This window comes from Mastomys coucha, unplaced genomic scaffold (assembly GCF_008632895.1).
Source record: "Mastomys coucha isolate ucsf_1 unplaced genomic scaffold, UCSF_Mcou_1 pScaffold3, whole genome shotgun sequence".
NCBI lineage: Eukaryota > Metazoa > Chordata > Mammalia > Rodentia > Muridae > Mastomys > Mastomys coucha.
In genome coordinates, this window is record NW_022196909.1 from 25,063,071 (window position 1) to 25,090,660 (window position 27,590).

Consider the following 27,590-nt stretch of genomic DNA (forward strand, 5'->3'; position numbering starts at 1 on the left):
ATCCATACTCTACTGTCACTTCCTTCTAATAAAGGCGACTTATTACTTTTGTAAATTTGTACAAGCCCTTATTTTCAATTAATTGGTTAAAAGGCCAAGACCCTGGAATGTTCCAGATCCTCACTATCATGGTCACTTGGTCAAAGGAACTATGGTAAACATAGTAATCAAAAAGAATACAGTATACAAGATCATACAGGAATCTGCTCTGGGGTCTGGTCGCAGAAAGAAAGAGAGAAAACAAAGTAAATGTGGCCATAGTGTTTTATCACAGCAACAGTAACCCTAACAAAGACACTCCTTTCTTAAGTTGCCTCCTGTCAGGTATTTCCTTACAATAATAGGAAAGTAATAATAATATGCTAAATACCTTTACTAAGGGACTGCTAATTTCTTCCATTTTGTGGTTTTCTGGTGACCAGTGGCTTAAGAGGGGAGAGGTTTTGTTTTTGTACAAATACTATTTGGAAGAGCTTTTGAAATCAGTCTTTTGGCAAGCATGGGCTACACTCAGTCCCCTACTCCCACCCCACACATACATAGCAGATGTGAATGAAGCTTGGTCTTCATGTAGGTCCTGAACAACTGAAGCAGAGACTGTCCCTAAATCTACTGCCTTCCTGTGGATCCTGTTCCCCTAACTGGGCCGCCTCGTCTCGCCTCACTGGGGACAATGTACCTGGTCCGGAAGTGATTTGATGTGCCACAGTAGGATGTTACCCTGGGGTGGGGCTCCCTCTTCTCAGAGGAGAAAGGGAAGAGCTGTGTAAGGTGGGGCACTGGGAGGAGTTGGAGCTGTGATCAGGATGGAAAGTGAAGAACTAATGAAAAAAAGAAACTAGAATTGCTGTGAATTACATGTGAAGTGCAGTCACTGAGAAAGTTAAAACACAGAAGCACACCCCTTCAGCTGTGCTGGGATACACACGTATCTGTGCTTTGATCTTACAGATACCATTGCTTGCTGTCTTTCTTTTCAAAATGTTGGCAGAATTATATTGTTTTCCTGAAGCAAAATCACTCCTTAACACCCTAGCAAACAAATAAGACTCTTCGATCTGTCAATCAAACTCCTTAGCATACGATCCAAATCTAGCTTTCAGAGATGTATCTTCTCGCTGCACGCAGCTTCTGCTGCAGTCACCACTGGTATATATGCACTGTCATATTCCAATGCTCTCATCCTCACAATGGCTATGATGCTTGCCTTCTCTTTACTCAAATTAAAAATTCACGTTTTTCAAGCCTTTCAGAGTCACTTAAAAATCTACTTCCTTTTTGAAATCTCTCTTCACTAAAACACCCAAAGAAATCTCTTCTCTTAAAAGAACCTAGTAATAAGACAGTGACTAAGTTATAGATAGATTTATTATCTTCCCTGTTGGATTTAGTTGCAAGCTCTTCGAGGGTCTGAAGAAATAGCTCAGTGATTAAGATGTCTGGGTATTCTTGTGGTCCCACTCCCCACACGGTGGCTAACAACTGTCCATAACTCAGGCTCAGGCTCGAGAGAGCCCAATGCCCTCTTTCAGCCTATGTACACTATATTCATGTGGTATACACACATACATGCAGGAAAAAACACTCATAAAAATACTTTTTTAAAAGATCTTCTTTAAGGCAAAACTATTTCTATCTCCAAAACTACCACCACATACCGAGAATATAGAGCAGTCTTCAGACTTTCCTATTCCTAGCTAGTCTCTGTATTTTAGGTGACAAAATCAAAGTTCCATGAGAATGTAGCTCAAAGGCAGAGTGCTTGCTTCCAGCCTGCACAACAACTTGGTTTAATCCCCTAGACCACATAAATCAGGTGTGGTGAAATATGCCTATAAATTGAGCACTTAGAAAGAGAGGCAGGGGACCTGACGTGAATGTGAGGTGAAGCTGGCCTGCCTAAGAACTTGACTCACAATGTCTTAATTTATAACAGAAAACAAGGTTCAAAGATGTTAAAAAATGTGGCCATATCACATAACTACTAAAGAGCAAAACAAGCTTTCCCTCACAGGTTTCATGAAACACAGAAAACGCCTAGTAGAAAAAAGGTTGCCAAATCAATGTGGAGAACTGTCATGTTAAAGCACTACTTTTGCAAAAGGATTTAGCAGTCCTTTAACATATTACTGATGCATTTTTAAATTCCTAAATGGCATAGGTATTATTTCCTAAGTGTATTTAGGAAGAAAAACCTTTCCTCAAAGATCTTAAAAACTAATAAAACTAATTTAAAATGTGGCAATGTATTCTGTTATCTCTGTACATGCCTTTGTATATAGTAGGCACTCAATATGCATTGCTAGAAGAAGAAAATTCATTTCTCATACTAAACTACCATGGAGTTCGATCTTTCACGCAGTAATTTCAAAGTAAAATTGCCAAACAAAATTCAAAAATCCAAAACTTAATTTTGGAGGTCTAGAGAAATGGTTCAGGGGTTAAGAGGACCAGGGTCCCCGGCAGCAATGTGGCAGTCTACAGCTGCAGTTTAGCAGATCTGATACTCTCTTCTGGCCTACATAGACACCAGCCATACACATGGTACACAGACATACAAGCAGGCAAAATATCCATATGCACAAACATAATAAAATAGTAAAAATTACAAATAATTAAATAATTTTTAAAATTTTTCATTTTCCTGTATTAACAGTAAAGATGAATAAAGTATGTACCTGTGCTTTTATGATATGCATGAATCTTGACATCAATTCAGGACATTCAAGAAGAAAGTGAAAATGGTCAAATATAATTTTGGGATTTCTAAAAGAAAATAAAACAATAATTATCATTGAGTGAAATGCAAATTTAGATGTACAATGCTGAAGTAGAAGGAAAGCATACTCGCCTCTCCTCGCTATACTGCCGTTAATGACAAATTACTATTCTGAATAGTACAGAATTAATTTTATCTGTCTAAGTGAAAATGTATAATAGAGAAAAGGCTGTCAAGACAGTCCAAGCCTTGCCATATCCCTCACATTACCCATAAAGCCTTACCTGTTCACAAAACATTTTAACACTTCATCATGCTTGCAGACAAATTCAATGAAACGAGGCGAAGTCATTCTGGGGGGGGGGGGAAGCGATCAGAATACACAAAGTTGGTGATACAGTATGCAGAGTACACAATATGCAAATCCATTAAGTCAATTAAGTACAACTTGCTTCTAGACAGAACAAAGAACTTAGATATGCATCCTCCTTATCAGCTTAGGAGTCTGTACAATGAAGTAATACATTAACTTGGTTAACAAATGACACACAAACAAGTAACAACTAGAATTATAAACTTAATGCAGTACTTTATGAAGTAGCACTCACCAACTTACATAAAAATAAATATAATAAATATATGTACTTTTACAAAATGTAAATATTTTTACCAAATTTGTATTAGTACAATGAGTATCCTAAGACAAATGTGAATAGAACCTTTATGAAAAACATTAAAAAATGATGTCTTTTCTTAAACTACAAAAACATTGCAGCTTTTCTTCGTTCACAAGTCGTACTAAGTGGACCTTTCTTACCCGGGAGGCATCTGGCAGGAGCAGCACATGTAGAAGGCCTGAATGACAGCACTTAGGCGGTTGGCTGTCACAGAGATGACATCCTGGCAGTCCGCGCTGGCTTCCTGCTCCCCTGCAAGCACATCTGGTTTGGATTCTCCTGGACCTGTGGACAGGCTTTCATAGCTCCGAGGTCCTGGTGGCTCAAACGGTGAAACAGAAGTGGCCTCTGGACCCTGGCCTTTTTGTTTCAGCAAAATAGAAGTGATATCCGTTGAGTCCTCCTTGTTTTTCATTAACTCTGTGGCTATTAAAACTAACCATTCATCCAATGAGTGCCAAAGCAATTCCAAAGGCTAAAAAGAAAAGAAATGGGCTTTTAAAACAACATTCTTAGAGTACATTATTTTTTAAAGAAAAAAAGACAAAACTAAAACCTCACAGATGTAGAGTATAAGAAAATGATTCTAGCCGGGCGGTGGTAGCGCACACCTTTAATCCCAGCGCTTGGGAGGCAGAGGTAGGTGGATTTTTGAGTTCGAGGCCAGCCTTGCCTACAGAGTGAGTTCCAGGTCAGCCAAGGATATACAGAGAAACCCTGTCTTGAAAAACAAAACACACACACACACAAAAAAAAGAAAATGATTCTAAACATTTTTATCTTCCCGAGTCTTAGTAAAGTTTAAAGATAATGAAAGTATACAAATATTAAAAAAGTATTCATTTATAAAAAGATATGTGTATTATTCCTATAATTTATAAAGAAAATAAAATCTAACAAAATTTTAAGCAATCGTTCATTTTCAAACAAGTACTTTTAAAGCACTTACTGCCTTTATACTACCCTAACATTTACTATCATGATGTCAACAATTTTCAACCAGAAGTATTTTTTATTTAAAAGCCTGAAAATTGCTAAAAATCTGATCAAACAGTTTAGTGCACAGTGCTTCTTAAAAAGCATTCCTACCTTTTTTATAACTTATAATATGAAAGTATAATGTGGGACATAATATAGATGTATACATATTAAAATATACTTACATATAAAATGCATCTCTAATAATTAATAATTTTTAGAATATCTAATATTTTACTGTGTGGGTGTTTTACCTACATCCGTAGTTGTGTACCATGACACTGGCATAGGTCATCAGATCCCCTGGGCATGGAGTTACAGATGACTGGGAAGCTACCATATGGATGCTAGGAATTGAACCTGAATCTTCTAGAAGCAAAAGTGCTTTTAACTGAGGAGTCATCTCTCTAGCACCAATAACCAGTAATTTTTAAGACAAGAAATAAAATGAATAAATAATCTAACTAAAGACTTGGCAGGACAGTGAGATGGCTCAGTAAATTACGGCATTTCTTGCCAAGCCCAACAATATACATTCTGTCAGCATAGGACACACGAGGGAGAAAATGGACTCCCAAGGTTGTCTTCTGATTTCTACACACAGACCTTGGCATTTAAGCATAGATACATGCACACACATGCAGATAAAAACACAATAAGAAAAAAAAAGCAATAAAACTTTTAAAATAAGTATCCACCTAAAAAAAAAAAAAAAAAAAAAAAAAAAAAAAAAAAAAGGACAGACAAGAATACTGTGGGTCCCTCCCTGCACCCAAAGAGCCAGAATAAAGTCAGGACCTCAAGCATGTACTACTCTACACATATATCTAGATCTTAGCAAATGATTCTTATTGCTGGTGAGCTGGCTTAAAATAGCTTCAAACTACATACGTAGCCAAGACAACCTTGAGCCCCAGATCCTCCTGCATCCACTTCTCAAAGGCTAGGATAACAGGTAAATAGAGAGCTGGACATAAGTGAACCTCACTTCTGAATATTGAATATCCCTGCTGAGAAGAATGAAATGGCTTCTCTGAGGTAATTAGGCATTGCATTTTATGGTTTAATGCACACCATCACAGACCAAGTTCCAGAGATAAAATATAATAACGTATAGCAATTACTTTACAGAGAACACAAAAGGGTCTTCATCTGCGACCCAAGCTAAGGCTGTCCCACAGCCCTCTGCACACAAATCCCGCCAGGAGAGAGCTGGTGGCCTAGGAGTGCTCTCATCCCTAAACCCACAGGTGAGATCATCACTTTCACTCCAATAACTGTCCAAAGAGGAATATGCCAGTAGCACACAGGGCATAGGAACAGTGGAGCAGCCTGGGACAGGATCCTTCCAGTCTCCACCTGCGCTCTGGAGCTAAGAGTATCTATCCCCCAGCCCTCCCAAGGGGAGAGCTGGTCTCCCCAGGAGTACTGACACACCTAAGATCACAGGCTCACAGGCCCACAGGAAGGACAAGGTTCAGTCACAGACACCAAGACCAACTAGCAAAAGAGAAAACCAGATGGCAAGACACAAGTGCAAAAAGCGAAGCAACAGAAAGCAAGGTTACTTGGCTCTATCAGAACCCAGTTCTCCCACCATAGCAAGCCCTGGATGATACCCCAGCACACAGGAAAAGCAAGATTATGATTTAAAAACCACATCTCATGATGATGATAGAGGACTTTAAGAAGGACATAAATAACTCCCTTAAAGAAATACAGAAAAAACACAACCAAACACATGAGGGAATTGAAGAAAACATTCCAGTAGAAACAAGAACAATAAAGAAAGCACAAAGGGAGACAACCATGAAGTTAGAAAAGCAAGGAAAGAGATCAGGAGTCATAGATGCAAGCATCACTATCAGAATACAAGAGATAGAAGAGAGAATTTCAGGGGCAGAAGATACCCTAGAAAACATTGACACAACAGTCAAAGAAAATGCAAAATGCAAAAAGATCCTAACACAAAACATCCAAAAAATCCAGGACACAAATGAGACGACCAAACCTAAGGATAATAGGTATAGAAGAGAGTGAAGACTCCCAATGTAATGGGCCAGTAAATATCTTCAACAAAATTATAGAAGAAAACTTCCCTGACCTAAAGAAAGAGATGCCATGAACATACAAGAAGCCTACAGAACTCCAAATAGACTGGACCAGAAAAGAAATTCCTCATGTCACATAATAATAAAAACACCAAATGCACTTAACAAAGAAATAATATTAAAAGCAGTAAGGGAAAAAGGTCAAGTAACATATAAAGGCAGGCCTATCAGAATTACACCAGACTTCTCACCAGAGACTATGAAAGCTAGAAGATCCTGGGCAGATGTCATACATACTCTAAGAGAACACAAATGCCAGCCCAGACTACTATACCCAGCAAAGCTCTCAATTACCATAAATGGAGAAACCAAGATATTCCAAGACAAAACCAAATTTACACAATATCTTTCCACAAATCCAGTCCTACAAAGGATAAAAATGGAAACTCGAACACAAAAAGGAAAACTACACCCTAGAAAAAGCAAGAAAGTAAGCTTTCAAAAAACCCAAAAGAAGATAGCCACACAAACATAATTCCACCTCTAACAACAAAAATAAAAGGAAGTAACAATTACTTTTCCTTAATATTTCTTAACATCAATGGACTCAACTCCCCCAAAAGACATAGACTAACAGACTGGATACCTAAACAGGACCCAACATTTTGCTGCATACAGAAAGAGCACCTCAGTGACAAAGACAGACACTACCTCAGAGTAAAAGGCTGGAATACAATTTCCAAGCAAATGGTCCCATGAAACAAGCTAGAGTAACCATTCTAATATCGAATAAAATCAACTTTCAACCAAAAGTCATCAAAAAAGATAAGGAAGGACACTTCATACTCATCAAAGGAAAACTCTACCCAGATGAACTCTCAATTCTGAATATCTATGCTCCAATGCAAGGGCACCCACATTCATAAAAGAAACTTTACTAAAGCTCAAAGTACACACTGCACCTCAAACAATAATAGTGGGAGACTTCAATACCCCACTCTCATCAATGGACAGATCATGGAAACACAAACTAAACAGAGATACAGTATAACTAACAGAAGTTTTGGACAAGGGGATTTAACAGATATCTATAGAACTTTTCATCCTAAAACAAAAGAATATACCTTCTTCTCAGCACCTCATGGTACCTTCTCCAAATTTGACCACATAATCAGTCATAAAATAGGCCTCAACAGATACAAGAAGATTGAAATAATCCCATACGTCCTACCTGATCACCTAGAACTAAGGCTGGTCTTCAATAACAACAAAAACAGCAGAAAGCACACATACACATGGAAGCTGAACAATGTTCTACTCAATGATAACTTAGTCAAGAAAGAAATAAAGAAAAAAATTAAAGACTTTTTAGAATTTAATGAATATGAAGGCACAACATACCCAAACTTATGGGACACAATGAAGCAGTGCTAAGAGGAAAACTCATAGCTCTGAGTGGCTCCAAAAAGAAACTGGAGAGAGCATAAACCACCAGCTTGACAGCATACCTGAAAAGCTCTAGAACAAAAAGAAGCAAACACACCCAAGAAGAATAGACTGCTGAAAATAATCAAACTCAGGAGCCCACAGCAGGGAGGGCCATACTGTGACTACTGCCACAGGGGCTTGCTCTGAGTAGCCCTGAGGCTCCACTTCTGCCACAATGATCCATGGCTTTCAGAGCAGCCACCAGGACTTCTCCTCTAGGCCTTGGAAGCTGACGGCATCCAAGACCCACATCATGAAGTCTGCGGATGTGGAAAAGTTAGCTAACGAGCTGCACATGCCATCCCTCCCTGAAATGATGTTTGGAGACAACGTTCTAAGGATAGCATGGCTCAGGTTTTGGAATAGAGTTCAAAGCTACAGATACACTGTGATGTGTGAACCAGGGCATGCTCAATGTAGCTTGTGCTAAAGAGTGGAAGGAAAGTGGGAAGGAGGGTGAACACTCCAAAGAAATTATTAAACCATATGGCTGGACCTACACAATAGATTATAAAGGAGCGGTGCTGAAGAATCTCTTAAGTTAAAGGTTGTACCTACAACAGATCACATAGATACAGAAAAATTGAAAGCCAGAGAATAGATTAAATTTTTTTGAAGTTCTCCTGTTTGAAGATGAACTGCATGATCATGGTGTTTCCAGGCTGAGCGAAAATTAGAGTGATGCCTTCCACCTTTTTTCAGCTGTTGCGGTTTTTCTTGAGAATTGATGGGGTGCTCATCAGAATGAATGACACAAGGCTTTACCAAGAGGCTGACAAGACCTACATGTTACGGGAACATACATGCAAAGAGAGAAAAATTGCTAATTTAATGCATGTTCCATCTTGCCTCTTCACGGAGCCTAATGAAATATCATAATATTTACCAACTAAGGAAGCAGTCTGTAAGAAGCTAGTATTTCCAGAAAGAATCGATCCTAAACCAGTAGACTCACCAAGTATGCCTTCAGAATAAAATGTGATACAGCATACTCTCTATGTGAAACCTGACTGGATACCTTGGCTATTTGTAGGGGCATTTTTATTATGAGAATTAATTTCCTTGCTTATGCGCAGATTTTCTGTAGCCTTAAAGGAAAATAAAAGATTGTTGCAGGCAGGTTCCACTCGACTCCTATGTATATTGTCTGTTTTCAAGTTCCTACTCCAGAGAGAGATGTGCTCTGGAGCTTAATTTGGATTCACAGATTGTGACTGCAGCAGTGATGTGTATGTGTCCCATGAGGGGGACATTATCTGCGTTCATCCTGAAGCATCGTCTTCTACTGTGAAGAGGCCGCCTGAACCCCGATGCCCTGTGACCTTCACAGTATTCTGACTGCATGCTGATGTGCTAGTCTGGCTCTTGGCTGTGGGCTTTTTGGTGTTTATTTGCACTTCTGGAGAGTTGTGACATGTCACCTATGAAATTAATCTTGTATTACTCATTAGTTGGAGTTTCTGGGCATCATATTATGTGTGTTTGTACACACATGTATTTTTTAAATCTTTTCATTTAAATGTCTTTGTCTCTGAGTAGTGTTAGGTTACTTATTTTAATAATTCATTGTTAAAAATTGTGGAGAACTGTGGGGTGGTAGTGGCGCACACCTTTAATCCCAGCACTTGGGAGGCAGAGGCAGGCGGATTTCTGAGTTTGAGGCCAGCCTGGTCTACAGAGTGAGTTCGAAAAACAACAACAACAAAAAAAAAAAATTGTGGAGAATTAAAATAATTGACTTTTTTTTAAAAAAAGAAAGTTAAAGAGGTGGGCAGTGAGTAGGGAGGAGGAGTGTGTATCTCAAAATTGCATTAGTGTATTCCTGTGAGGAGTACCAAGGTGTGTCCTTGGCCTTTTTTAAATATGACATATGCCAATTTTATATTTATCTGTCCAAGTGTCTTTTGTAAGAGGAGAATAAATAATAAGGAATTATGTAAAAAACAAAATCAATCTCAGGACTGAAACCAACCAAGTAAAAACAAACAGAACTATACAAAGAATCAACAAAATCAGGAGCTGGTTCTTTGAGGAAATCAACAAGAACACCAAGGGCTTATGCTCTAAGATCAACAATTAACAAATGGGACCTCATAAAATTGCAAAGCTTCTGTAAAGCAAAGGATACTGTCAATAGGTCAAAATGTCAACCAACAGATTGGGAAAATATTTTTGCCAATGCTACATCCTATAGAAGTGTAATACCTAATATATAAAAAGAACTCAAGAAGTTATACCGCAGAAAAGCAAATAACCCTATTAAAAAATAGGGAAGAGAGCTAAACAGAGAATTCTCAACTGAGGAATCTCAAATGGCCGAGAAGCACCTAAAGAAATGTTCAATATCCTTAGTCATCAGGGAAACGCAAATCAAAACTACCCTGAGATTCCACCTCACACCAGTCAGAATGGCTAGGATAAAAAAACTCAGGTGACACCAGATCCTGTCGAAGGTGTGGAGAAAGAGGAACACTCCTCCATTGCTGGTGGGATTGCAAACTGGTACAACCACTCTGGAAATCAGTCTGGCAGTTCCTCAGAAAATTGGACATAGTACTACCTGAGGACCCAGCTATACCATTCCTGGGCATATATCCAAAAGATGCTCCAAAATATAACAAGTTCATAGCAGCCTTATTTATAACAGCTAGAAGCTGAAAACAACCCAGATGTCCCTGAACAGAAAAATGGATACAGAAAATGTGGTACATTATAATGGAATACTACTCAACTATTAAAAACAATGACTTCATGAAATTCTTAGGCAAATGGATGGACCTAAGAAATATCATCCTGCGTGAAGTAACCCAGTCACAAAAAACCCCACATGGTATGCACTCACTAATAAGTGGATATCAGCCCAAAAGCTCAGAATACCCAAGATACAATCCACAGACCACATGAAGCTCAAGAAGAAGAAAACATTCAAAGTGTGGATGTTTCAATCCTTCTTAGAAGGGGGAACAAAATACTAAAGGGAGGAGATACAGAGACAAAGTGTAGAGCAGAGACTGAAAGAAAGGCCATCCAGAAACTGTCCCACTTGGGGATCCATCCCATATACAGACACTATTGTGGATACCAAGAAGTGCTTGCTGACAGGAGCCTGACACAGCTGTCTCCTGAGAGGCTCTGCCAGTGCCTAACGAATACAGAGGAAGATGCTCGCAGCCAAGCATTGGACTGAGCATGGGGTCCCTAATAGAGGAGTTAGAGAAAGTACTGAAGGAGCTGAAGGGGTTTGCACAACCCAACAGCATCAACCAAGAAGACCCATCCCCTCCCTTCCCCCACAGATCCCAGGGACTAAACCACCAGCTAAAGAATATACATGGAAGGGCCCTTGGCTCCAGCTGCATATGTAGCAGTGGATGGCCTTATCAGACATCAATGGGAGGAGAGGCCCTTGGTCCTGGGAAGGCTAGATGCCCCAGTGTAGGGGAATGCCAGAGTGAGGGGTGGGAGTGGGGTTGTGGGGCAGCACCCTCATAGATGTGGGGGAGGGGGGGAGAAGGGGAGCAGGGGGAGGATGGGATGGGATGTTTCCAGAAGGGAAACTGGGAAAGGTGATAGCATTTGAAATATAAATAAATAAAATATCCAATAAAAAGTGAGTTATAAAAAAAGAGCACAAAATAATCATCCCCAGCACTAAATTTGAAAGGGAATACAGGTTAAATGTCACTTCATATTATACACTACTTTCAATATTCCTATTAGAATTAGCTGTCCTCTTTCCAGTGAACATTTAATCTTACTTTTGAATATTGAATAATTACCGATACAAAAATTGGACCAAGCATTTAAGGAAGACCTAAAATAACCTAAAAATAAAAACAAAAACAAAAACCAACTGAATCACCTTGCTTTGATTAACCGTAACAGAAAGAGACTAAACAGCCATGTTTGCAACCTTAGAAACTATACAAATAACCCTGCTCCACCAGGAACATCTTCACCTAGCTACTAATTAATAACAATACCTCCATGACATCGCTTCTTTCACTTTACTTTAGCTTTTTGTAATTCTGAGAATTTTACTCACTGAGTTTCCAAACAATTCATCCCTTATTTTTTTCCATTTATACATAAAGCAAGAAAGCAAAATTAAATTAATCACAACTACACTGAATAAAAGCCTAGTTCTCTCACTCAATAAATACTCTGCTCAAGGTATACAGGAAACCAGAGTATCCGCTTTTTAATGAAATTAAGTTTCTCTTTGATGAAGTTGAAATGAACACCCCTCTCAACCTAGAAAGAGGATTTTTCAATAGTCAGCCCTCATGGTTAGAACCAGTGGACACAAACGTCAACAATGAGCATCACTGGAAATGCCCTAGGACTCGAATCAGTCAAGATGCTTCTTCAGGACCAAAACACTAAGTCAGCTACCTGTACGTCAGTTCTAACGTCTCTATGCCAGCAAACTACTTCAGACGTAATCTTCCAAGCAAAAGAATGGGTCACAGCTGCGAGCACGCAACAGAAGAGTAACTGGGCTCTAAATAAAAATAATGATAAAAATATTGAAAAACTACAGATTGAAATGAAGTATTATGGGAAAGAATTAAAAGAAACTAGAGGAAAATCACTTGGAGCTTTTCTTTCTTCTTTGTTCTTTTGTTTTGTTTGTCCTTATTTGTATTATCTTATTTTCTTAGACATATATTCAATAAAGCCGAATTCCAAACTGGCTAAGACTTTACCTAGGGAACTATGTCCCTGAGAATGTAATAAGAACTGTCATTTGTGCGTCACACAGGGGAGCACTGTGGTGGAAACTCCAAACTCTAACAATAATAACTAGCCGTGGGCAAAAAAGAATAAGATGAAAATCTGAAGTAAAGTACTGGGGCTGACAACGGTGAGGCTCTGTGATACACTTGTCTGGTAGGTGCCAGAGGTCCAGGTTTGCTTCTGAGCATAAAAAAATTAAAGAAACTATTGTATGTCATAATTATGGTGTTTGCAATATTTATTTATGGATAACAAAATATACTGTATACAAAGCATATATATCAACTGCTACTGAAAAAGATGAGCTACGGGTGCGTGGCTTGGTAATACTAAGAGTACTTCAAGACTCAGGTTCGATTCCTAGCGCCCATATGATGACTCACAAACATCTCCACCTCCAGGCCCAGGGAATCCAACACTTTTTTCTGGATTCCTTGGGTACCAGGCATGTGTGTGATACACAGACAAAATATCCATACACACAAAATAATTAAGAAAAATGAATTAATAACAGGAAATATGTTAAACAGGTTCCTTGACAGTACCAAAATAACTGCTTCAATTCATAAACTGAGTGTTCATGACCACAAAATTATATTTCTACACTCTGCAATAGTAATATAACAATCACATATGACTCACAAACAACCTTAAGCTATATTCTAAGACTTGTGTGCATGTGTGTATGTGTGTGTATCTGTGTGTATGACACATATATAACCCCAAGCTTACTGGGAAACTTTTTTAAAATCTTAAGATATTCTGAAGGAGTTGAAGGGTTCATTGAAGGGGTTTGCAACTCCATAGGAAGAACAACCAACCAGACCCCCCCAAAAGCTCCTAGGGACTAAGCTATCAACAAAGAGTACACATGGCTCCAGCTGCATATGTAGCAGAGGACGGGTATTAATAGGAGGAGAAGTCCTTGGTCCTATGAAGGCTCGATAGATGCCCCAGTGTAGGGGAATTGAGGGCGAAGAAGTGGGGGTTGGTGGGTGGGTGGGAGGTGGAGGAACACCCTCACAGAAGCAGGGGGAGGAAGGATGTGATAGGGTGTTTCCCCGCAGGGAGGGAAACTGGGAAAAGGGGATAACATTTAAAATGTAAATGAAGAAAATATCCAATAAAAAAAAAGATATTCTGAAGTGAAATCAAAATCTGACAGGAAAGCTAACTTAAGTTCATGAAATTCATAGCACTTTAAATCCTGTTCTTCTCAACTAGATAATATCCCATGACCGGGGAGTGGGGGGGAAGACTGTTAAGCTAAATTTCTCAACTTTTCCTTGGCTTCTAAAAATCTTATTCTAAATGACATTTCTATGAAACTACTAAAAGTCACAGCTTACTATTAGGAAGAAAAGAGTATATCACCATGTATTATGCTCACCGGACTAATAAAAACAAAAACAATATTCTCCTTCAAATACTGCAAAACTGCTAGACACTAGAGAAAAATCTCTTAACACCGAAACAGTGGTGAGTGTTATGATTAGCTTAAAAGGTCTTCAGAAACCTCTAACAACAGGATGTTAGACTATTTCACCCACTAATCCAAATGGCCTATAAACACACTCCACTCTAATGGAAGGCCCATTAGGTAATCCTAACAATAAAGTGACATGCTATAGTACAGAGTTAATGAGATGGCAAGTAGGAGTCAACCACTACCTTAGAATGTGGGAAAAGGAAAATGTATTTCCAGTACAACATTACAGCAAATAGTCCAGGAGTTTACAACTTGATCACCCCACAATGAACTTAACATGAATGAATAGCAACACTCTCTAATTTATCTTTACATAAAAGAACTTAGATGCATTCCCTATCACTCAGATATGTCAGATTTAATGTAAAAAGCTAGAGACTAACAGAAACTTTAACAGTTAATACTTAACTTCTGTAGCATTTTATTTTTTAGTCAACTTGTAAAATACTTGCAAATCAAATCCAAGAGTACAAAAAAAAAATCACCTTCCCAGAGACCCACGGATAGTTCAACATATGTAAAGCAATAAATGTAATCTACCATTTATACAAACAGAAAGACAAAAACTACAGGATCATCTCATTAGATGCAGAGGCAGCCTTCAACAAAATCCAACATCCTTCATGATAAATGTCCTGGAGAGATTAGGGATACAGGGGACATGTGTAAACACACACACACACACACACACACACACACACACAGATACACACACAGACACACACACAGACACACACACAGATACAGACACACCACACACACACCACACACACACACCACACACACACCACACACAGACACACACACACACAGATACAGACACACCACACACACACCACACACATACACACCACACACACACAGACACAGATACACACACGCCACACACACACAGACACACACACACACACATACACACACGCCACATACACACACACACACACAGATACACACACGCCACACACAGACACAGACACACACACACACACACAGACACACCACACACACCACACACACACACCACACAGACACAGATACAGACAGACAGCAGACAGACACACACACACACACACACACACAAACACACGCACGCACGCACGCACGCACGCACGCACGCACGCACGCGGGCGGGCGCACCAGAAATACACATTGGAAAAGAAATAGTATCTTCAACAAATGGTGCTGGTCAAACTGGCTGGCTACATTTAGAAGAGTGCAAATAGACCCATTCCTATCACCCTGCACAAAACTCAACTCCAAATGGATCACAAAGCTCAACATAAAACAAAATGCCCTGAGCCTGACATGAAAGACAGTGGGAACGCCTGGGCTCATTGGCATATGAAGACTATCTGCCAACACTATTAGCACAGGCAGTAAGATCAACAGCAAATGGAATCTCACAAAACTGAAAACCTTCTGCACACAAAAGCATGACCATATGAACAAAGGAGCACTTACAGAATGGGGAAAGGTTTTTTACCAACTACATATGCAACAGAGAGCTAATATCCAAAATAAATAGAGAATCCAAGAAACTAGGTACCAAGAAAACAAGTAACTCAATTTTAAAAATAGGATATAGATCTAAACAGAGGTTTCTCAAAGGAGGAAACTCAAATGGCTGAAAACACTTAAAGAAATGTTCAACATACTTAGTCATATGGAAAATGCAAATCAAAACTACTTTCAATATTTCGTATTACAGCAGTCTGGCTTTGATCAATAAACCAACTAACAGCTCGTGCTGGTGAGGATGTGGAACAAGGGGAACACTCATCCATTGCTGATGGGAGTGCAAACTTGTACAGCCACTATAGAAATCAATGGAAAGTGATCTACCCCAAAATCCAGCTATAGCGCTCTTGGGCATGTACCCAAGGAATGCTTCATCCTACCATAGAGACACTTGCTCAACCATTTCATGTTCTAGTCACACAGCCAGAAATTATAAACATCAGATGAACAGATAAAGAAAATATGGTACACTTACACGATGGTACAATTTACAATCAGTCATTTTTTTAAAAACCCATAAAATTTGCAAGTAAATAGATGAAACTAAAACCTATTATCCTAAGTGAAGTAACCCAGACCAAGTGTGGATGCTGTTAAGTCAGTAATAACCAAGCTACAATCCATACACCTACAGAGGGTAGGCTGTAAGGGACTCCAGGGCTGGGAACAGATATCTCCCTAGCAAAGGGAAGTAGAATAGTTATGGAAGGATGGAGGGAGAGGGAAAATGGTATAGGAGGGTAGAGTAAAGAAGGGGGGACACCAGGGGGTGAGGGAGGGAAAAGGGGACAGCTAAAATTGACATTTGAGGAGTATTACAGAAACCTAACACAGTAGAATCTTCTTAAAATATATACATAGATAATGGATATCTAAATAAAACTGCCAAATAACGTGGGAGTCAAAACCCCAACTAGCCATCTCTTGTCACCAAATGAAAATTCCAATATGGAGAATGTGATACATCTAATTGAGTTAGTAGCCAAAGAAGTCCCCATAGGACCTTACCCCCACGGCTTAAACAAACCAGGCTGGTGCCAAAACTATAGGTCACTTTCCCCATACTGACAGCAAGGCCGCATTGATGAAGACAGCGCCTACACAGCTGCTGGGCTGGTACCTACATAGGATAGGCACCTGCTCCCCAAGTGATACAGACAGGTGCTCTTCATGCAACCAAAAGGAGAAATATTAACATCAACCAAGACACAAATCCTCTCGCAAGATATGCTACAGCCACGGTGGCACAAAGCTTGTGGAAGTGATCAACTAAGAAATGATTTGACTTAAGGCCTACTCCACAGTCTGGAACCGATACCCAACAATGCTTGGGTGACCAAGAACCTGAGACCCAGGGACCTAGGATAAAACCAAATAATACTGACCATTAAAAAACAAAACAAAACAACAACAACAACAAAAAAAAACAGAATAAAACAAAAATCAGAAAAGGAAAATGTAGCAATTAATGACTGCTGAAGAAATTCTCCTATACTCACAGATCAATGGCTAGCTCAACCTTCATCAGACAAGTTTCCTTCTGCAGCATTTGGAAGAAACCTAGAAAGCCACGGGGCAGACATTATACAGAGTGAGAGATCGTAGATACCTCTGCTCTTAAACAGGATGCATCCATCAAATCCTCCCCTCAGGGATCAGAAGAGGCAGAGGGAGCGTAAAGCTGGAGGGGATAGAAGACGGGAAGAACACAAGACCCTCTAAATCGAGGGGAACAAAGGTCATGTGAACTCAAAGTCAGGGTCTGCATACATCTGCACCAGGTCCTCTCTGCAGATACCTTAGGGCTTTCAGTTTAGTGTCCATATGGGGATTCCTGAACACAAACAAGGGGGCTCTGTTTCTTGTACCTTCCTTGGGCTCGTTTCCTTCTATTTCTTTGTTTAGTCCTATTCTGATGTTAGTTTTTATTTTATCCTATTTTATTTCATTATTGTCCCATAGAAACCTGTTTGTTTTCTAGCAAGAGACAAAAGGGGGTGGGTATGAATGGAAGGGAGGTTGGGAGGAGAGAAGCAGAGGAAGTTGAAACCACAATCCATATATATTACATAAGGAAAATATCTATTTTCAATAAAAGGAAAAATTAAGCTAAAAAATTAATCAATTTAAAGGGAATACCCGTAGATTCAGTGCTGTGTTCATCCCTCATCAGAGAAACTTCTCACAACAGATGGGAATTAGCACAGAGACTCAAACTGGACAATGCACAGAGCAGGAGACTTTGGAGCACTCAGTCTTAACTGGACATTGTGGTTGGAATATGCTTGGCCTATGGGAAATGGCACTATTAGGAGGTGTGGCCTTGTTGGGGGAAGTATGTCACTGCGAATTTTAAGGTCCTATGCTCAGTGTTCCCTGCTACTTGCAGATGCCAGTCTCCTGACAGCCTTCAGATCAAGATGTAGAACTCTCAGCTCCTCCTGCCCCATGCCTGCCTGGATACTGCCATGTTCTCACCTAGCTGATAATGGACGGAGCCTCTGACCCTGTGAGGCAGCCCTAATTCAATGTTATCCCTGAAGAGTTGTCTTTGGTTATGGTGTCTGTTCACAGCCGCGGAAACCCTAGGACAGAGGTCTTCATCAAACCCCTCCATCAAGGTTCAGGGAACTATCCAAAAGAGGAGGCGGAAATACTTTAAGAGCCAATGGTGAAAGACCTAAGGAAACAGTGTTTTCCTGACACAACAAGACTGAAACTTCCATGAGCTTACAGACTGTGGAAACACACACAAGCCCTGCATAGGGATAAGCCAGCCAGGGTCCTATCACTGAGTCGGGGAACTGGACATGGAGTGCACCCCTACCTAAGAAGTGGTTTACAACTGATACCTGCTGTGAAAAGGAAAATCTGTCTTCTACAGTGAAATGACCCTGGGGGATCAGCCACACTACAGGGCAGACCCAGTGCCCAGGAGGAGTTGGCCAACACAAAAGGATCTTTGTTTTGTTTCCAGGGAGGCGGCTGACTTTGTGTTTGTTTTGTTTTGTTTTATTATGTTTTTTCTTATTGATTTGTTGATTTTCATTTGATTGAGAAAGAGGAAGGAAGGGAAGAAGGGAGGGGAAAAACAAAACCTAATGAACACAGTTTGGTGGGCAGGGTGGTGAGGGATCATGGAGGAGTTGGGGGACAACATGATCAAAACATGGTATGAACACTCATTAATTAAAAACTATTAAATGGTCAGAATATAGCTTAATAACAGAGCACCTGCCTAAAACATACAAGGTCCTGGGTTCATTTCCCAGTATAGCAAAACGTAAAAGGAAAAAAAAAAAAAAAACATAACTACATGACAAAACACAAAGTCTGGATTTCATTAGACAAAGAGAACACATGTTACCTAGCATATGTGATGACTTATATTTAAGTCCCAACAGCAGGAGAGCACAGAAAACAGTATCTTTGACATACCTTTCTACAGTTAGGCCTATACTTATTAAATAGAAAACTAGCATTAAGCCAACGGTTATATGTTATGCAGAGACCATTAGCAAGACAGATTCAAATTTCAAGAATAAGGAAGCAATGATCACTGCCTATACCTACTACAATTCCCTACTTATCATTACAGCTGAGTACAAAGTAAACCCCGGGGAGTCTGTCCTAACATAGTAAACCATGCCAGAATATTTACGATGTCGTGTGAGGAGTAAACCTCACTGACAAAAGCACTGACAAAAGGGCAGACTGGCCTCTTGGATGGAGGAAACGCTACAAGAGTAGTAAACTGCCAATCCTAACTAAAGAACACAGGACATGAAAACCAAAAAATGCTTGGTTTCCTTCTTCCAGAAGGTGGCACAAGAGGTGAAAAAGAAGTAAAAAGAAACAAATATGTATAGGTGAAAATTACCTTTCCTGTACTGATTCCAAAAGGGTAAAAGAAGGAAACATGGATAAACAGGTACCTCTCTAAGGGGCTATCACACCTATTCTCAGATTCAAGAGTACAGTGTTGGTCAGCACAGTGGCTCAGCAGCTAAAGTGCTTGCTACATGAGCTCAATACCCAGACCGACAGAAAGACAGAGAGGAGACAACCAGCTCCACAGACCTCACCCAAATACACACATCACTCACAATGATAATACACAAATAATTTTTAATATAGTATCAAAATGCTTGTAAGCCATTCATCTGTTAAGTATGTCAAAAGGTTCATGTAAGATAGAATTATTTAGATATAATAACCAGAATTATTTAGCATTTAACATTAATTTAGATTCAAGTTTTATAAACACTAAATCTTTTCAAGTGATACTACATAAAAAAGTGTTTTTCTTACTTGGATTGTTGCAAGAAACAATGTCTTTGTGGACCTCAAAAGTAAATTTTATAATACAGACAGCTCTTCCTACCCTTAAAGATAGTACCAAATAAACTGCTCAAAGCGTGACCCACAAGAACAGCATCTGCTTGTGCAGACGTGCTCCTCAGTTGTTACTGCTCAATTTTTGCTGTGCTGAAGATAAAAACCATGGTCTTACATTAAAAACATAACAAAAAAATTAATATCAACAGAGGCATAGCTAGCTCATAAGCATATAATATGACATGGGTAATAACCATGGTATGTGTTAGGAAGGCAGCCAAAGGAATGTAAAGGACTTTTAAAAGTCCCAAATACTCTTCGTTAAAATAACCCCAGGAATTATTAATAGAATTATTAAGTAAGAGTAGCCTTTCTTCCAAAATACACAACACAGACACAACACACAGCACATATATAATACAAATGAACAAAACCAGATTATTTTATCTTTCTAGTAAAAAATTTTTAAGCCGACGGCTTACATTTTGCATTAAAAATTCATCATTTGAGCTGGACCTGGTGGCTAAGATTTGTAATCCCAGCTACTTAGGAGGGACAAAATGATGGCAAATTCAAGGTCGGCCTCAGCTACCAAACAAGCTGACCAACTTCATGAGATCCTCCCTCATAGTAAAAGGTAAGCTAGGGTTAACTTAAGTCAAATGCTTGCACTGCACATAGATGGCCCTAGCTTCAACATCTAATACTGCATAAAATAAACAAACCTGAAATTCAGTACAATTACTTTAATACTAAATATCTCTATCCTTAAAAACACAAATGGTATTGATTTATGTGTAATGAAAACTTGAAAAATTTACCAATTAAACCTTGTTCCATTAGACAAAACTTAAAGGGAAAATACATAACCAAGATATGAACCAAGCTTACATCCTGCTCATGATTTTAATAAATGTGGACTATGTTATAGTTATCTCCTTTACTCTACCTCCTAACAACAATGTTCTGACCTTGAACACCTGGCTTCTTGGAGTTTTATTCCCATTGTAGCCCATGTCGATTCCACTGCTGGGAGATGAGGGACCAATCCGAAAGACATGACAAAAGATCCTCACGATCCTCAAAAGGCTCTTCATCTGTGCGTCATAATTGCTAGATAAACTAAAAATGAAAATATTAAAATATGAAACCAAACAAATTCATCTTCAAATACTTATTTTAAACATATTTAGTCCACTAACCAACTATCTCATGAATTCTCTGTGGTAAAATAATTTCTTACCATTCTAGGAGAAAGAGCAGTTTGTTCAGCAGAAAACATATTATTAATATATATTAATATGTACCATTGAATATATATTAATATGTACTGTTGAATTTATTATTTGTTATGAATCAATGGATTTCTAATTTGTAAGCACCCAGAATATAACCAATGAATATGCCACCACTACAGCATAAACTATGAAGAATATTATCTTGAGCTACAAACTTTAAGGAAATTTATTCACTTCCAAAAGTATACTTATGAATTACCAACTCACCTCAGTTTACCTCAGGATGTCAAAGCTGGTGTGGAACAAGTTAGAAAACAGTGTCTAAACTGACAACTGAATCTGGACGGCTCCAAAGCCCAGAGCCCATGGGGGTTTTTATTGTTTGTTTGGTTTTTGATTTTTAGCATATGATTTTAAAGTCACAAATTATATCTCACTATGTTATAAAGGAGCTAAATGGAAATAACTATGCATATGCTTTTTATTCAGAATTTCATATATGCATATAATGCATTTTGATCAAATACAGCCCCTATTTATCACCCTCCACATCTTTCCTCCTATGATTTAATTAGCTTATCTAAGTCTTATGTTTCATCAAATACATGAATTACTGGGAATGACTAAACAAAAGTGAACAGAGTACACTATGGAAACCTCGGCTCCAATGAGTCGTAAAGATGTAAAGTCATAAAAGAGCTTCCAAAGAGAATATTAAAACCAACTTAGGAAATACAAACAAGAAGGTATACTGGTCTGAATTAGCAAAAGACCTTTCAAGTAAAGAGTACAGGAGCACAAAGAGTAGCAGAGAGTAAGTAGTTCACAAATGTATTCCCACTTCAGAGCATGAAACATGAAGATCACAAGTTCAAAGCCAGCCTGAGCTACATAGCAAGACCCTAACTAAACAAGTTCAGAGCCAGCCAGAGCTATATAGCAAGACCCTATTGAGAAAGAGAAGGCAAGTGTTGGGGCAGAATGACTTTCATGGGAATAGCAGTAAGTCTGACAATGTAGCTTTCTATTCATATTTTTACAGACTCTGCATATAGAAAAAAAAGATTCTGTAGCAACTACAAAGGTGAAAGGTTATCACAAACTGTCACTGTAGAAATAATTAACGAAAGTCATACAAAGAAGTATGCATTCAAATTAGAAGAGGGTCGAATGCATAGGAAACAGTAGCACACTGAGTACTTGGTAATAGCTGCCTATTCTCGTAGTAGCCATGGCTAATCCTATACAAACATTTATAGCAAATATATAAGCTATTCATAAAAGTAAGTATATAAAGCTTAGTTCCTTAGACCTAGCAATGAGTTATTAAAACCATATAATCTAAAAAGAATTAAAAAACGGAAATAGGGAGAGAAGCAGTACAGGAAAAAAAACTATAATGAATCATGAAGGAATACTGAACATTTAAACAGTGGGGAATTTACCCAATTATATAAATCAGAGATTCAGATTACTGAACTATTTTCTCATGTAGCCCTGGCTGGCCACAAACTCCCTATGTAGCTGAGGATGACCTTGAACTCCTCCTGCTCCTCTTACTTTTGGTCCCAACTGCCTGGACTGAAAAAAAGGATGAGCACACCCAAGGTAACAGCACCCTCTTCACACACATTTACTTATAGGAGCGATCTTCAGGAATCTCTACAAAACTCCATACACGTGTGCCAAAAGTTACAGTAGTGTGTTCTTCACACACACTTACTTATAGGACCAATCTTCAGTAATCTCTACAAAATTCACATTAGTGTGTTCTAAGTTTCTTCTTAACATCTTTTGCATAAGCTGATCAGCCAGGGTTTTTTAAACTAAACGATCAATTGTAAATGTGGTAGTTTGAATGAGATGGCCCTACAGCCTAGGCATTTACATGCTTTGGAGAAACTAGGGAGGTGTAGCCTTACTGTTACTGAAGTATGTAGATGGCCCTGCAGCCTAGGCATTTACATGCTTTGGAGAAACTCAGGAGGTGTAGCCTTATTGTTACTGAAGTATGTTACTGAACTGGATAGGGGCTTTGAGAGTTTAAACTGTGCACCACTTCCAGCCTGCTCTCTGCTTCCTGTTTTGAGTCAAGGTGTGAATCCTCAGCTTCTGCTCCAGCTGCCTGGCCCGCTGCTTGCTGCCACGCTCCCCTGCCATGATGGACTCTTATCCCTCTACAGCCTTAAATAGATAAACCCTTCTCTAGGTTGCCAAAGACAGAGTGCTTTATCACAGCCTAGAAAAGTAACTGATAGGGCAAGTCAGCAAATTTTTTAAACAGCTCATCAATGACCACGGATAGCTAATTATGGAGGAGATCAAGCCGATAGACACTACTACGTACTGACTGGCTGGAATGCTTACGTGGGCACTACTATCTACTGAGTCACGGAAATGCTTACCTAAGCAGCTTATGGCCATTTGTTGTAGCAACTTCAGCAAGGCCTGTCAGGATCTTCAGGTACTGGCTTTCACTTTGCTGAGACAAATGCTGCAGAACTTGCCGTAACTGGTTTCATATAAATTAAAAACAAAAGTGATTACATAGTAAATAACCTATTAAACACTATCAATATATACACATATTTGTTTAATAAATGCCTTAAAGCCAGTTAACTAAAATCAAGAACTTTACAATTATTATACTTTATATAAACTTAAGAGCCAATAAAAGAAAAAGATGAAAAACAATCTTCAAAATTATCCAGTTAAAAAATACACACAGGAAATCAAGTATGCATATAAAAATTTAATTCTATACTTCTGAAGTTTATAAAGGTTTCCAACTCTGCAATTTCCAAGACTATCGCTATCACAAATACTAAGCTTGTGGCTGGAGATACAACTCAGCAGGCATGAGGCCCTAGGTTTACACCCTAGCAGCACAAAACTACAGGAACAAGAGTTCAGTGATCAAGTAGTTACCAGTCATTACAAAGTATTCCTCCTTCATGTTCTTATCCTCTATCCATGAGGAAGTTACAAGGAGAGCCACTCAGATGATTCGGAAGGTCAATATCGATGAGATAATGTTATTATGTATAATTACACGACAATATTCCTGTTAACTCCAACTTGCCCCTAAGTACCCACAAGCTCTAGATGCTCAAATGTTTTATAAGACATAGCAACTGAATATATTCAATGCATATCTTTATAAACTTAAAATCATCTTCACATAATTGTGTCTAATAAAATATAAGTACTATGTAGATAGTTGCTATACTGCATTTTTTAGGGAATAATGACAAAAAGTTTGATCATGTTTAATTGTAGTAGTATTTTTGATCAACAATTGGTTTTTTTGGCTGCAGAATTCCCATATAACAAGGGCTGAGTATAGCTCATTGTTATATAATGCACAAGCAACTCAAGTTATAAAATAAACATAAGAGAATCTTAATTATTACTCATCTACAACCTATTAGCAAGCATAAGTACCATGTTTTCCCGGAGGTCTTCATTCTGTGTCATTTGAACAATGGTCTGGAAAAGCCTCGGGTGGTACTGAATTAACACTTCGCAAGTCTGCCCATAGCCGCCCTAAAAACAGAATTTATAACTGCAGGGTTAAAAACAAAGAGATTTTTAAAGTTCATACTTCTCACACACTAAACATCTTTACACTCTCATTTACAAAAACATGATTTTATCATTTATAATTTCTATCATAAATAGGCTTGGAATAATATATTAAAAGCATACCTGTACACATAGATCTAGAGGGGTTACTCCATTTTTATCTGGTAAATATTTGGCTCCTCGTAATAGAAGAATCTGTGCAGTATCTCTCTGACCATGACTGTGTAGAAATAGGACCAAATTAAAAACCTAATCTTTTAATTTAACTTTTCTCTATAAATTAGAACACTACACTATAGAGACACATCACTTGAAGCAATAAAGACTATGTATATTTCCCAGAAATGTAAACAAATTAAAAATGAACTCATTGTATTTCAACCAAATAGCACTGTATAAAACATAATTTATAGCCAATTTGAATTAAACATTCACAGTGCCCGGCTATGAATTTAGTGAACAATTATAATAGGTTTTATCATTCTGTTGATAATTTATGACAATAGTAATTACTGTCCTTGATACATATACCAATTGACCAGAACTAACTTAATTATACTAATCTAGGGGGCTGAAGAGATGGCTGAGCAGTTAAGAGAACCTCTGCTCTTCCAGGAGACCAGGGTTCAATTCCCAGTACCTACATGGAGGTTCACAACTGAGTGTAACTCCAGTTTCAAGTTCCAAGAGATTCAATACCCTTTTCTGTCTGTCCTCTGCAAGCAAATAAGCACACAGTAGTGTGGAGACATTCAGGCAAATCACACACACACTGAAAGAATGAATGAATAAATAAATAAATAATTTTAATAGTAGCCAAATTTTGCTAGCAAAAAAACAAACAAACCAGTAAATCAATCCTCTGAAAACAACAGTAATTAGCATTATTATTAATATTCAATAAGAAATCTCACTCTGTAGTCTAGGCTGGCCCCAAACTCAGGCAACTCTGCCTCAGTCATCTAGCTGCTGATACAGATATAGAGCAGAAGGCTTGGAAGTCCTCATTAACATCACTGTTGTTATGCTGGTGGTACCAGCCAAAGTATTACACAGCTATTATAACAGCAGTTAATTCATGCTATCCTATGCTAGGCTGCTCCCTATTATGTCCAAAACTAAAATTGAAAAGTCACCAAGATAAACCTAATTTATGTCAGAACACAGTGACACCTCTGCTGGAAGTCAATAATCTAGAGTTTTTATAAAAACTATCCAATTTTAATAAGTCAGTTGCTTAATGTCCATATTTTCAGTCTTCCCACTGAAATTGTCAATTTTCAATTTTTTTACATGTATTTATTTTATATGAATGCTTTCCCTACATGTATATGTGTGCACCATGTATTTGCCTGGTGCCCTCAGAGGTCAAAAGAAGGAGTCAGATCTGTTAGAACTGAGTTAAGGATGGATGTCAGTCCCCATTCAAATGCTGGGAACTCAACACTGGTCCTCTGCAATGACAAGTGCTGTTAACAGCTGCTGTGTCATCTCTCCAGCCCATAAACTGCCAATATCTAAATAGCAGACTTATTCTACAGCACCAAGAATGGTGGTAGCATATAACACATACACATCACATTTCACAAATTATACTCTAAGCTTTAACATATTTCATACACTTGATAAATAAGCATTACAGAATGAATGAAACAAGAAAGGAAATAACAAGCAGAAGCCTAACACAATTTCCTAGACTCTAATAGGTGACAAACGTTATTTTAGTCCTTTCCTCATCAGGGATGTAACCGTGACAGTTGTGTTACAAGAGTTGTTAAGTAAACAGGATACTAGTAGCCTAAAAGATGTCCCTGTGCTTCAGCTACTATGCAACAGTAAATAAGCAAGGAAGAGCATGTTGTTCATAACAAATATGCAGATGTGACAGGGCATGTGCGTGCACGTGTGTGCGTGTGTGCTCGCCCACCCTTCCTAGCTCCTATTTAACTCCTGGTTCTATCTTAAGGAACTAGAGAAATAGGATGAGTGTATTTGGCCTTCTGGCCTTGGTTCTTGACGTAGTTTTGGAAGAATCAAGTAAAAAACAATTTTTGTTAGGCTGTTAGGACCAAAACCTCTTCAGTACTATCCTGTCCTTCATCAAGCAGCTCTTTGTTTCACCAAGGCAAATTACACTAAGGAGCCATAGAAAGTAAAAAGACACACTCTGACATTTTTCTGATCTACCTTGTCTAAGGATCCATCACAAGATCTGCAATTCAGACAGTGCCCTACCTCATACCTAAAAGAAAGGAATGTTGCCCAAACACCATGAAGACTCTGAACAGAAACACCTGCTGGGCTTGCCACTCTGTCCTAACATGTCACACCTCTTTTAACACAGCTGTACATGTTTCAATCACGCCAATACAACGAAGCTTCCATTAGATAAAAAAGTCAGGCCTGGAGAACTGGTTGGCTGAGGAGAGACAGCCTTGAAGGAAGGCGACTAAGAAGCCATCCACCTGCCCAGATTATAGTGCATCTCAAGGCACCAATCTACAAGAAATACAAGAAATACACTTGAGAGTCTGCTAGACCTTGCTCTATGAGTCTCTGTGTCTGGTGCTTATTTATGTCCCTTAAAATATCTGCCATAATCTAATAAACACAAGCAGCGTTTCCCGGAGACCTAAAAGCCACTCTGGCAAATTATTCCAAGCCAAGGAGGGAGTCCTAGAAAGCCCAGCTGGCGGCCAGGTCAGAAACCAGAGGGTAAGACCTGCTCCGCATAGCTAAGATGCAGCGTAATCTATGAGGACTGAGCCC

General features: G+C 38.7%; 1 protein-coding gene and 1 pseudogene across 3 annotated transcripts in view; one reads left to right on the forward strand and one right to left on the reverse strand.

The window, feature by feature from the left end:
• The window catches only part of Hace1 (HECT domain and ankyrin repeat containing E3 ubiquitin protein ligase 1), a 124,295-nt gene that overhangs the window by 43,799 nt on the left and 52,906 nt on the right, over positions 1-27,590 (reverse strand). For all 3 annotated transcript variants that reach the window (XM_031348530.1, XM_031348528.1, XM_031348529.1), the window contains 7 exons: positions 24,945-25,041; positions 24,681-24,782; positions 23,642-23,748; positions 20,970-21,120; positions 3,537-3,871; positions 3,004-3,072; positions 2,679-2,766 (listed from right to left, as the gene is read on the reverse strand). In XM_031348530.1, the coding sequence (XP_031204390.1) occupies positions 2,679-2,766; positions 3,004-3,072; positions 3,537-3,871; positions 20,970-21,120; positions 23,642-23,748; positions 24,681-24,713 (783 nt within the window). In that variant the 5' untranslated portion in view covers positions 24,714-24,782; positions 24,945-25,041. The remainder of the gene's footprint in view (positions 1-2,678; positions 2,767-3,003; positions 3,073-3,536; positions 3,872-20,969; positions 21,121-23,641; positions 23,749-24,680; positions 24,783-24,944; positions 25,042-27,590) is intronic.
• On the forward strand, positions 8,089-8,888 carry LOC116075413 (annotated as a pseudogene).